We start from the raw sequence: 12,830 nt of genomic DNA on the forward strand, positions 1-12,830 counted from the left end.
AGAGGGCAAGGTAAGCTTGTGGATGTCTTGTGGATGCCCAGAAGGACCCTCAGCCTGGCAGACATTTCTGTTGTATAAAGATTCTGTAACAAGAATAATAGACACAATAGTTTTATCTACATGCATTTAACATGACATGACATTTAACATCACCTATAACCAACTTAATAAGAGTGGACCGTCAAAGGTAATACAAATTATTGATATGCATGTCCAAAATAATCAACAATATTAAAATAATATTTATCAATATTAAAATGTTACCTAATATGGCAGGAAAAAGTGGTGCTGTGCTATAATAATGAAAGGCAAACGATCGAATAAAATTAACACAAATGCAGTAGGGTATTTAAATGGAAATATAAACATTACAATTATTGGTATAAATAACATCAAAGCCCTAAGTTAGTCCCTAAGTTGTTTCTAAACGCGTACACTGCACAGTCAAAACTAATACATGAAACGAGTGTTTATTAGCAGAGTAATCATCTCAGTGTCCACTCAATGTGACTGCAGTTGTAAGAAGACACTTGTAATGCTGTACAATGTGTGCGTTTTTCAAGCACATGACAGTGGTACGTGGTGCTCCTTTAGTGGTACGCGGAGGAATCTCTGAAATATTTTCGAAACTAGGAGCGCTGGAGACGGTCTGTGGATGGGGCTCCTTCGCCTCAGACCGTCTCAAACACTCCTACAGTTTCATGGCACTGTTTAGACGCGCGTAAAAAACATATGGTGCGCGTGTGTCTACACCGTACAGAGACAAGCATTTGACATGCATTTGGTGCTTGGTAGTTCTTAGCAATGAATCCATGAAACTATCGCATCTCAAATGGCACCTTACAACCAAACACGCAGTGCTGAAAGACAAACCAGTTGATTTTTTTCTAAGAAAACGTGACGAACTGAAGCAGTCCAAGTCCACGATTCAATCCTGTGTTACACCCGTAGCCAAAGCACAGCAAGCTTCATATCCTGCCAGCCTCCGCATTGCAAAAGCCGGTACGCCACACACAATTGGTGAACAACTGTGTCTACCATCAGCCAAAGAGATGACACACATCATGTGTGGGGAGAAGGCTGCCAAACAGTTAAACTTGGTGCCACTGTGTCACGGAGAATAGGAGCCATGGCAGATGATGTTAAAAACACACTGATTGCGTGCATTAAAAGTAGTCGCTCTTATTCCATCCAGCTGGACGAGACTACTCATGTTGCACACATGGCCAATTTGCTTTTTTACGTCAGATATGAATATGATGGAGCAGCTCAGGAGGAGTTTCTGTTCTATCACTGCAGACCAGAACTACAGCCGAGCACATATTCCAGCTCCTGAAAGCGTTTGTCCAAAAGAATGGCCTCGACTGGAAAAAGTGTGTTGGAGTCTGCATGGACGGCGCCAGGGTTATGACAGGTCGCCACAGCGGAGTATCAGCTTGAATCCATGAGGTGGCGCCTGAGATGCGATGGACTCACTGCAGTATCCATCGCGAGGCCCTGGCGGTGAAGAAGATGCCCGAAGAATTGAAGTCTGTGCTGGACTCGGCTGTGAAAACTCTGAACTTCATTAAGGCCCGACCGATGCATTCTCGCCTATTCCATGTGCTCTGTGATGAGATGGGCAGCGAGCATGTCCAACTCTTGCTTCATACGGAAGTAAGGTGTCTATGAAGAAGGAAGGTGCTTTGGAGGCTCTTCAAATTGCGCAGAGAGGTCCAAATGTTCTTACAGGACAAAAGCTTCCCCATATCAGATGTTTTTGTAGATACTGTGTGGCTCAGTCAACTGGCATACTTGTCGGACATTTTCTCTCATTTAAACGAACTGAATTTGGGACTACAGGGACTCTCCATCAATGTTTTTGATGTGCAGGACAAAATCAACACAATACTGAAAAAGATGGAGTTGTTCGAAATCAAAGTCAAGGCAGGTGATGTTTCAGCTTTCCCTACTGTGGAGAGTTTTCTGTCTGACAACGACCTGACCCTTGATGATGGAGTCAGGGACAACATCGTTGCGCATCTCGTCTCGCTCAGACAGCAGTTCCGCGAATATTTCCCAGTGACAGCTGAAACGAACAACTGGATGAGAAACCCGTTCAGCATTGAAACCTCTGAAATGCCCTAGGACTTCACTGTTGGTTAGCAGGAGAGTTTAATAGAATTGTCTCGCGACTAAACATTGAAATTTGCTATCAGAAGTCACTCGTGTGTACATATCAGAATGTGTGTGTGTCTGTGTGTACGTATCAGAATGTGTGTGTGTACATATCAGAATGTGTGTGTGTGTGTGTATATATCAGAATGTGTGTGTGTGTACATATCAGAGTTTGTGTGTGTCTGTTTGTACATATCAGAGTATGTGTGTGTGTCTGTGTGTACATATCAGAATGTGTGTGTTTTTGTGTATATATATCAGAAGTGTGTGTGTGTGTATATATCAGAGTCTGTGTGTCTGAATGAAGTACAGTTGTTATTCTTAATGTTCTCACCTGCTGTGTGTGTGTCTGTGTATATATATCAGAATTGTGTGTGTGTGTATATATCAGAGTATGTGTGTGTTTGTGTGTGTGTATATGTTAACTGGATGATTGCATGGTTAGTATTCAGGTGATGATGACCTCTGGTGGTGAACAGGTGAATTGTGGATGGCAGGTGTGATAATAAGTAAGAATAACACTGATGACAGGAACCAGTGGAGGCAAAACCTCTGCTCCAATGTGATATTAAGAGTGTGGAGATGCGCTGAAGCTTGGAAGAACAAATGGGATTCCTAAAATGTGCAGATATAGTTTGGTTTTGATTTGGAAATGTATTATAAAATGTAAATCATTGAATTGCTACAAAGAATGATCTCCTGACATCACTCATTATAACTACCATTGCACTGGGCTGTAAATATTCAGCAAAACTAGGCATTTCAAAACAAGAGACTCCTTGACATGACACTTACTTCTCAAAGACCTTGTTCTCAAAAAAGGCCAATTTCCCCACTGCTGAGTGTGATCATATTCACACAACATTTTACACAACAAAACCAAACGTTTCCTTAAAGACCTGCACTGTTCCCTGCAATGCTTTACATGTTTATAAAACTATACAAGTGTGTGACATAATGAATGTCTAGTTCTTAAATCCACATCCACTGGCACATTTCTATTTCAGACAAGTTCTCAGACTTATATGAGAAGGGGGAGCTGCTAAGGACAGGGAGTTATGGCTCGATCTCTGCTGGGATCAGGAAAGCAGACAATCTGCCAGTAAGGATCTTCACTCAATTGCTTTGCCTTCACACTTTACACTTCAGTAGGTACACAAGCAAAGAGGAACATTTCATTATATAAACATAGTTGGAGCTTAGGAAAAAAAAGAAAAAAAGATTCCAGGGCATCTCTCTATTAAAAGATATACAGTAAAGTACATTAAGAAACACATAGATCATGTTCATATAGGTTTGCCATCCCTTTTCTTCACAAGAGTAAATCCTCAATCCTAACTACAACTCAGCCCAGCTGTGCCATTAACAGTGTATGTAATAGATAACTTAATATCATGTTTTTCTGTGTCTTTCCTCTCCATTACTGCTGTCAGGTGGCAGTTAAATGCATCGATCGCAAGTCTGTAGAAAACTGGGCAACGATGGTGAGTAGGTTTCTTACCAAACAAAACACAAGCAACAGAGTCAAAGATACGAGCTTCCTCTGAAATTAAGGGACCGGAAAAGGTGGCGATATTATTAAGCCATGGCAAATTTAGAAAATAAGAAATATATGATCTAAATATGATACAATGTGGATTAAGCAAAAACAAAAAACAACCCGGGCTCTGGCTCTGGTGTCTGTGTGGAGTTTGCCTGCTGTTTGTAGTTTAAACAGTGCACTTGTATGATGATGATGATCATTATAGTTATTATTTGATATATCTGCTTTCCTGCCTCTCTCTCTCCAGCCTAAGCAGAGGGACCCAGTGCCCTTGGAGGCTGCGCTCCATCAGCAGGTGTCTGCTGCCCCGTCCTGCCCCGGTGTGGTCGGACTGCTGGATTCGTTCACTGAGCCCGAGTCTTGCCTGCTGGTGCTGGAGCGGCCCGTGCCCTGCATGGACCTCTACGACTTTGTGATGCAGAAGGGCGGCCACCTAGAGGAGCCCATGACCAAGGAATGCCTACGGCAGGTGGTGCAGGCGCTTCAGCACTGCCACACCTGTGGAGTGGTCCACCGGGACCTCAAGATGGAGATCATCCTTGTGGAAACCATCAGCGACCGCCTCAAACTCATTGCCTTCAGACTGGCGAGTCGCCTGCGGGAGGGTTTCTACAGAGACCAGGCCGGTGAGCAGCGGCACACAGTTCACACACAAAAGGCAGGGATGCCACCAGAGAAATGGCTCGATGCCCTGAGATCAGTCTTTCATGGCACTTCATACGTGAAGACTGGAGATCCGCAGTGTTTTGGGATCTTATTGGAATTAAGCACGTTTTAATAACAATCATCGCTGGAATTATGATTCTTCAGAATCTTTTTGCTGCCTCACAGGGATGAGTTTACCCGTGTTTATGGAATACAAACACGCATACATGTCTGTCTAGTTAGTAAACAGTATATAAATATTCTGAATATACAGACATTTTGGCTTTCTTAGCTTAGCTATGGCAACTCGATCCACAGACTCTCTATATATTGTCGGCTCGTCCTTTAGCAGACTTTTCTTCCTAACTTGTTCTCCTAGGTACTCTTGAGTTCTTTGGCCCTGAGACAGTACGGCTTGGACTGTACCGGGGGCTTCCTGCCACAGTGTGGTCAGTGGGAGTTCTCCTGTATGTCCTGCTGTGCGGCTCATACCCTTTCTGCAATGGCCGCGCGATTAGAAAGGGAAAGCTGTCCTTCCCCAGTGGGCTCTCAAAAGGTGAGGGGTGCGGAGACAGACTTTGTTTATCTGCACGACTGACCCCATGCCGAGTGACAAGCAATATATTCACACCCTGTGAAGACACTCCCCATGGCACTGATGGGGAGTAAGTAAGAATTCACCAAGTTATTCAACACCTCCCTCTGGAGGACCACGGTGACACTGCACATATACAGACAAATAGGGAACTATGGGTTTGGTTTGAGGGAAAATAATGAGTTCAATATTTCAAATACAGGCATAGATTACCTCACAATTTCCAAAAACAAACTGATCATGTTTCACATTTCAGCAAGTTAAACAGAAAACAACAGAAAATAACAATGTTGAACAGCCCAGATTATTTGCTTAACATTCATGGCTACCGGATTGGAATATTCATTATTAATTATACTTTTAATTTAATCGGTGAATAAAAGTTAATCTTGTTGTACTTTACCAGAGACCGCTTCCCATTTCATCCGTCTGTCCATCCATCCAGATTTGGACAGTTATTTTAAGCATTTTCCAAAAAACAATAATTACTAAGTGTCTGTAAAACATTGCAGAAACTGCTCCTCAACACTGATCTCTAAGAAGCACCTCTCCCATTCTGGATCTGCCCAGTCAAAAGTCAGCCCTGTTTCTATACAATGCACAGCACTTTGTCTGTGGCCACACACACCTGCTCATTTTAATTATTGTTCTTTCACGGCCACATTTTATGGATGGCAAGAATCTCGAGAGCAGGAACTGTTCACCACACAGGCTGCTCAATTACCACTTGATTCAGTATGAAGCGAGAAACTGGCAAAAATGTGTTTAAATCCTAAGGGCAGAGTGAAGTCAGTAGAGCTGGTGGGGAGAAGTAGAACCCATGAGTGCAGAGGGTTATTGAGACAAGAGCACATGGTATGTAGTCAGTGTGTGTGTGTGTGTGTGTGTGTATATATATATATATATATATATATCAGTGTGTGTGTGTGTGTGTGTATACACTCACCTAAAGGATTATTAGGAACACCTGTTCAATTTCTCATTAATGCAATTATCTAATCAACCAATCACATGGCAGTTGCTTCAATGCATTTAGGGGTGTGGTCCTGGTCAAGACAATCTCCTGAACTCCAAACTGAATGTCTGAATGAGAAAGAAAGGTGATTTAAGCAATTTTGAGCGTGGCATGGTTGTTGGTGCCAGACGGGCCGGTCTGAGTATTTCACAATCTGCTCAGTTACTGGGATTTTCACGCACAAACATTTCTAGGGTTTACAACGAATGGTGTGAACAGGGAAAAACATCCAGTATGCGGCAGTCCTGTGGGTGAAAATGCCTTGTTGATGCTAGAGGTCAGAGGAGAATGGGCCGACTGATTCAAGCTGATAGAAGAGCAACTTTGACTGAAATAACCACTCGTTACAACCGAGGTATGCAGCAAAGCATTTGTGAAGCCACAACACATACAACCATGAGGCGGATGGGCTACAACAGCAGACGACCCCACCGGGTACCACTCATCTCCACTACAAATAGGAAAAAGAGGCTACAATTTGCACAAGCTCACCAAAATTGGACAGTTGAAGACTGGAAAAATGTTGCCTGGTCTGATGAGTCTCGATTTCTGTTGAGACATTCAGATGGTAGAGTCAGAATTTGGCGTAAACAGAATGAGAACATGGATCCATCATGCCTTGTTACCACTGTGCAGGCTGGTGGTGGTGGTGTAATGGTGTGGGGGATGTTCTTGGCACACTTTAGGCCCCTTAGTGCCAATTGGGCATCGTTTAAATGCCACGGCCTACCTGAGCATTGTTTCTGACCATGTCCATCCCTTTATGACCACCATGTACCCATCCTCTGATGGCTACTTCCAGCAGGATAATGCACCATGTCACAAAGGTCGAATCATTTCAAATTGGTTTCTTGAACATGACAATGAGTTCACTGTACTAAACTGGCCCCCACAGTCACCAGATCTCTACCCAATAGAGCATCTTTGGGATGTGGTGGAACGGGAGCTTCGTGCCCTGGATGTGCATCCCACAAACCTCCATCAACTGCAAGATGCTATCCTATCAATATGGGCCAACATTTCTAAAGAATGCTTTCAGCACCTTGTTGAATCAATGCCATGTAGAATTAAGGCAGTTCTGAAGGTGACAGGGGGTCAAACACAGTATTAGTATGGTGTTCCTAATAATCCTTTAGGTGAGTGTACAACACAGGTCAAGCCTAAACAAATACTGTAACTACCTTATCAGTCAAAGTACCCCCCCCTTGACTATTGTGTAATTTTAGTATTCATTGTTCAAACATTTGTGTACATTTGTGTACACCCTGTGCCACAATGTACATGATCTCAATGGCACAGAAATACCTGCCTGACTAATAACCGCAGTGCAGCTCACCTGATCTCAGACAGAGGTGACTCTGATATTCGGAGGCTCATCTTGGCCCAGAGTGGAGACCCTCGTTTCCCTCCTGACAGATTGCTGTGACCTGATCCGCAGCTGCTGTAACGTGACTGCTGCCAGTCCGCTGACCCTGGAGGAGATCCTGCTCCATCCGTGGATGGCATGAAGCTGGAAACAGCTTCCTCAGCCTCGCCTCAGACACCCTGCCGAGAATAAGACTACTGTACTAGAATCATCATAATACTGGCTGTGTTTACTTAGAGAGACAGCAGTGAGAACCAATAACACATCAAAACCTGCTGCTTGTTTTGTGTGTCTATAGACACTCATTATTAGAGTTCTTAGATTTAGAGTAAACCTTGTGATTGTTCTGATCACTCTCTCGCTATTATTAACTAATTGATTTCACTTTTTAAATTATTTGTTGTGTGTTGGTTTTTAATGTGCTTAAGTTTCATTTTTTAATTGTAAAGTGCTTTGTGATTTCCTCAACATGAGAGGCATCATATCAATGTGTTTTATATTATTTTCTCCTGTGTTATGTACATCAAAATACTGTACTTAAAAAACTAAACCATTCAACCTAATGACATTTACTTGAAAAGGAACACTGAAGTAAGAATTCACCAAGTTATTCAACACCTCCCTCTGGAGGACCACGGTGACACTGCACATATACAGACAAATAGGGAACTAAGGGTTTGGTTTGAGGGAAAATAATGAGTTCAATATTTCAAATACAGGCATAGATTACCTCACAATTTCCAAACACAAACTGATCATGTTTCACATTTCAGCAAGTTAAACAGAAAACAACAGAAAATAACAATGTTGAACAGCCCAGATTATTTGCTTAACATTCATGGCTACCGGATTGGAATATTCATTATTAATTATAGTTTTTATTTAATCGGTGAATAAAAGTTAATCTTGTTGTACTTTACCAGAGACCGCTTCCCATTTCATCCGTCTGTCCATCCACCCAGATTTGGACAGTTATTTTAAGCATTTTCCAAAAAACAATAATTACTAAGTGTCTGTAAAACATTGCAGAAACTGCTCCTCAACACTGATCTCTAAGAAGCACCTCTCCCATTCTGGATCTGCCCAGTCAAAAGTCAGCCCTGTTTCTATACAATGCACAGCACTTTGTCTGTGGCCACACACACCTGCTCATTTTAATTATTGTTCTTTCACGGCCACATTTTATGGATGGCAAGAATCTCGAGAGCAGGAACTGTTCACCACACAGGCTGCTCAATTACCACTTGATTCAGTATGAAGCGAGAAACTGGCAAAAATGTGTTTAAATCCTAAGGGCAGAGTGAAGTCAGTAGAGCTGGTGGGGAGAAGTAGAACCCATGAGTGCAGAGGGTTATTGAGACAAGAGCACATGGTATGTAGTCAGTGTGTGTGTGTGTGTGTGTATATATATATATATATATCAGTGTGTGTGTGTGTGTGTGTATACACTCACCTAAAGGATTATTAGGAACACCTGTTCAATTTCTCATTAATGCAATTATCTAATCAACCAATCACATGGCAGTTGCTTCAATGCATTTAGGGGTGTGGTCCTGGTCAAGACAATCTCCTGAACTCCAAACTGAATGTCTGAATGGGAAAGAAAGGTGATTTAAGCAATTTTGAGCGTGGCATGGTTGCTGGTGCCAGACGGGCCGGTCTGAGTATTTCACAATCTGCTCAGTTACTGGGATTTTCACGCACAACCATTTCTAGGGTTTACAAAGAATGGTGTGAAAAGGGAAAAACATCCAGTATGCAGCAGTCCTGTGGGCGAAAATGCCTTGTTGATGCTAGAGGTCAGAGGAGAATGGGCCGACTGATTCAAGCTGATAGAAGAGCAACTTTGACTGAAATAACCACTCGTTACAACCGAGGTATGCAGCAAAGCATTTGTGAAGCCACAACACATACAACCATGAGGCGGATGGGCTACAACAGCAGAAGACCCCACCGGGTACCACTCATCTCCACTACAAATAGGAAAAAAGAGGCTACAATTTGCACAAGCTCACCAAAATTGGACGACTGGAAAAATGTTGCCTGGTCTGATGAGTCTCGATTTCTGTTGAGACATTCAGATGGTAGAGTCAGAATTTGGCGTAAACAGAATGAGAACATGGATCCATCATGCCTTGTTACCACTGTGCAGGCTGGTGGTGGTGGTGTAATGGTGTGGGGGATGTTTTCTTGGCACACTTTAGGCCCCTTAGTGCCAATTGGGCATCATTTAAATGCCACGGCCTACCTGAGCATTGTTTCTGACCATGTCCATCCCTTTATGACCACCATGTACCCATCCTCTGATGGCTACTTCCAGCAGGATAATGCACCATGTCACAAAGGTCGAATCATTTCAAATTGGTTTCTTGAACATGACAATGAGTTCACTGTACTAAACTGGCCCCCACAGTCACCAGATCTCTACCCAATAGAGCATCTTTGGGATGTGGTGGAACGGGAGCTTCGTGCCCTGGATGTGCATCCCACAAACCTCCATCAACTGCAAGATGCTATCCTATCAATATGGGCCAACATTTCTAAAGAATGCTTTCAGCACCTTGTTGAATCAATGCCATGTAGAATTAAGGCAGTTCTGAAGGTGACAGGGGGTCAAACACAGTATTAGTATGGTGTTCCTAATAATCCTTTAGGTGAGTGTACAACACAGGTCAAGCCTAAACAAATACTGTAACTACCTTATCAGTCAAAGTACCCCCCCCTTGACTATTGTGTAATTTTAGTATTCATTGTTCAAACATTTGTGTACATTTAATCCCCTGTGCCACAATGTACATGATCTCAATGGCACAGAAATACCTGCCTGACTAATAACCGCAGTGCAGCTCACCTGATCTCAGACAGAGGTGACTCTGATATTCGGAGGCTCATCTTGGCCCAGAGCGGAGACCCTCGTTTCCCTCCTGACAGATTGCTGTGACCTGATCCGCAGCTGCTGTAACGTGACTGCTGCCAGTCCGCCGACCCTGGAGGAGATCCTGCTCCATCCGTGGATGGCATGAGCTGGAAACAGCTTCCTCAGCCTCGCCTCAGACACCCTGCCGAGAATAAGACTACTGTACTAGAATCATCATAATACTGGCTGTGTTTACTTAGAGAGACAGCAGTGAGAACCAATAACACATCAAAACCTGCTGCTTGTTTTGTGTGTCTATAGACACTCATTATTAGAGTTCTTAGATTTAGAGTAAACCTTGTGATTGTTCTGATCACTCTCTCGCTATTATTAACTAATTGATTTCACTTTTTAAATTATTTGTTGTGTGTTGGTTTTTAATGTGCTTAAGTTTCATTTTTTAATTGTAAAGTGCTTTGTGATTTCCTCAACATGAGAGGCATCATATCAATGTGTTTTATATTATTTTCTCCTGTGTTATGTACATCAAAATACTGTACTTAAAAAACTAAACCATTCAACCTAATGACATTTACTTGAAAAGGAACACTGAAGTAAGAATTCACCAAGTTATTCAACACCTCCCTCTGGAGGACCACGGTGACACTGCACATATACAGACAAATAGGGAACTAAGGGTTTGGTTTGAGGGAAAATAATGAGTTCAATATTTCAAATACAGGCATAGATTACCTCACAATTTCCAAAAACAAATTGATCATGTTTCACATTTCAGCACGTTAAACAGAAAACAACAGAAAATAACAATGTTGAACAGCCCAGATTATTTGCTTAACATTCATGGCTACCGGATTGGAATATTCATTATTAATTATACTTTTTATTTAATCGGTGAATAAAAGTTAGTCTTGTTGTACTTTACCAGAGACCGCTTCCCATTTCATCCGTCTGTCCATCCATCCAGATTTGGACAGTTATTTTAAGCATTTTCCAAAAAACAATAATTACTAAGTGTCTGTAAAACATTGCAGAAACTGCTCCTCAACACTGATCTCTAAGAAGCACCTCTCCCATTCTGGATCTGCCCAGTCAAAAGTCAGCCCTGTTTCTATACAATGCACAGCACTTTGTCTGTGGCCACACACACCTGCTCATTTTAATTATTGTTCTTTCACGGCCACATTTTATGGATGGCAAGAATCTCGAGAGCAGGAACTGTTCACCACACAGGCTGCTCAATTACCACTTGATTCAGTATGAAGCGAGAAACTGGCAAAAATGTGTTTAAATCCTAAGGGCAGAGTGATGTCAGTAGAGCTGGTGGGGAGAAGTAGAACCCATGAGTGCAGAGGGTTATTGAGACAAGAGCACATGGTATGTAGTCAGTGTGTGTGTGTGTGTGTGTGTGTGTGTGTGTGTATATATATATATATATATATCAGTGTGTGTGTGTGTGTGTGTATACACTCACCTAAAGGATTATTAGGAACACCTGTTCAATTTCTCATTAATGCAATTATCTAATCAACCAATCACATGGCAGTTGCTTCAATGCATTTAGGGGTGTGGTCCTGGTCAAGACAATCTCCTGAACTCCAAACTGAATGTCTGAATGGGAAAGAAAGGTGATTTAAGCAATTTTGAGCGTGGCATGGTTGTTGGTGCCAGACGGGCCGGTCTGAGTATTTCACAATCTGCTCAGTTACTGGGATTTTCACGCACAACCATTTCTAGGGTTTACAAAGAATGGTGTGAAAAGGGAAAAACATCCAGTATGCAGCAGTCCTGTGGGCGAAAATGCCTTGTTGATGCTAGAGGTCAGAGGAGAATGGGCCGACTGATTCAAGCTGATAGAAGAGCAACTTTGACTGAAATAACCACTCGTTACAACCGAGGTATGCAGCAAAGCATTTGTGAAGCCACAACATGTACAACCTTGAGGCGGATGGGCTACAACAGCAGAAGACCCCACCGGGTACCACTCATCTCCACTACAAATAGGAAAAAGAGGCTACAATTTGCACAAGCTCACCAAAATTGGACGACTGGAAAAATGTTGCCTGGTCTGATGAGTCTCGATTTCTGTTGAGACATTCAGATGGTAGAGTCAGAATTTGGCGTAAACAGAATGAGAACATGGATCCATCATGCCTTGTTACCACTGTGCAGGCTGGTGGTGGTGGTGTAATGGTGTTGGTGATGTTCTTGGCACACTTTAGGCCCCTTAGTGCCAATTGGGCATCGTTTAAATGCCACGGCCTACCTGAGCATTGTTTCTGACCATGTCCATCCCTTTATGACCACCATGTACCCATCCTCTGATGGCTAATTCCAGCAGGATAATGCACCATGTCACAAAGGTCGAATCATTTCAAATTGGTTTCTTGAACATGACAATGAGTTCACTGTACTAAACTGGCCCCCACAGTCACCAGATCTCAACCCAATAGAGCATCTTTGGGATGTGGTGGAACGGGAGCTTCGTGCCCTGGATGTGCATCCCACAAATCTCCATCAACTGCAAGATGCTATCCTATCAATATGGGCCAACATTTCTAAAGAATGCTTTCAGCACCTTGTTGAATCAATGCCATGTAGAATTAAGGCAGTTCTGAAGGCGAAAGGGGGTCA

General features: G+C 42.7%; 1 protein-coding gene across 1 annotated transcript; it reads left to right on the forward strand.

The window, feature by feature from the left end:
- Nucleotides 1-3,176: 3,176 nt before the first annotated feature.
- On the forward strand, nucleotides 3,177-5,260 carry LOC136718915 (serine/threonine-protein kinase pim-3-like). The gene is made up of 3 exons (XM_066696706.1): nucleotides 3,177-3,259; nucleotides 3,591-3,641; nucleotides 3,948-5,260. The coding sequence occupies exons 2-3, from the start codon at nucleotides 3,639-3,641 to the stop codon at nucleotides 4,476-4,478; spliced, it is 534 nt and encodes a 177-aa protein (XP_066552803.1). The 5' UTR covers nucleotides 3,177-3,259; nucleotides 3,591-3,638; the 3' UTR covers nucleotides 4,479-5,260.
- The last annotated feature ends 7,570 nt before the right edge of the window (nucleotides 5,261-12,830 follow it).

This window comes from Amia ocellicauda, chromosome 23 (assembly GCF_036373705.1).
Source record: "Amia ocellicauda isolate fAmiCal2 chromosome 23, fAmiCal2.hap1, whole genome shotgun sequence".
Lineage (NCBI taxonomy): Eukaryota > Metazoa > Chordata > Actinopteri > Amiiformes > Amiidae > Amia > Amia ocellicauda.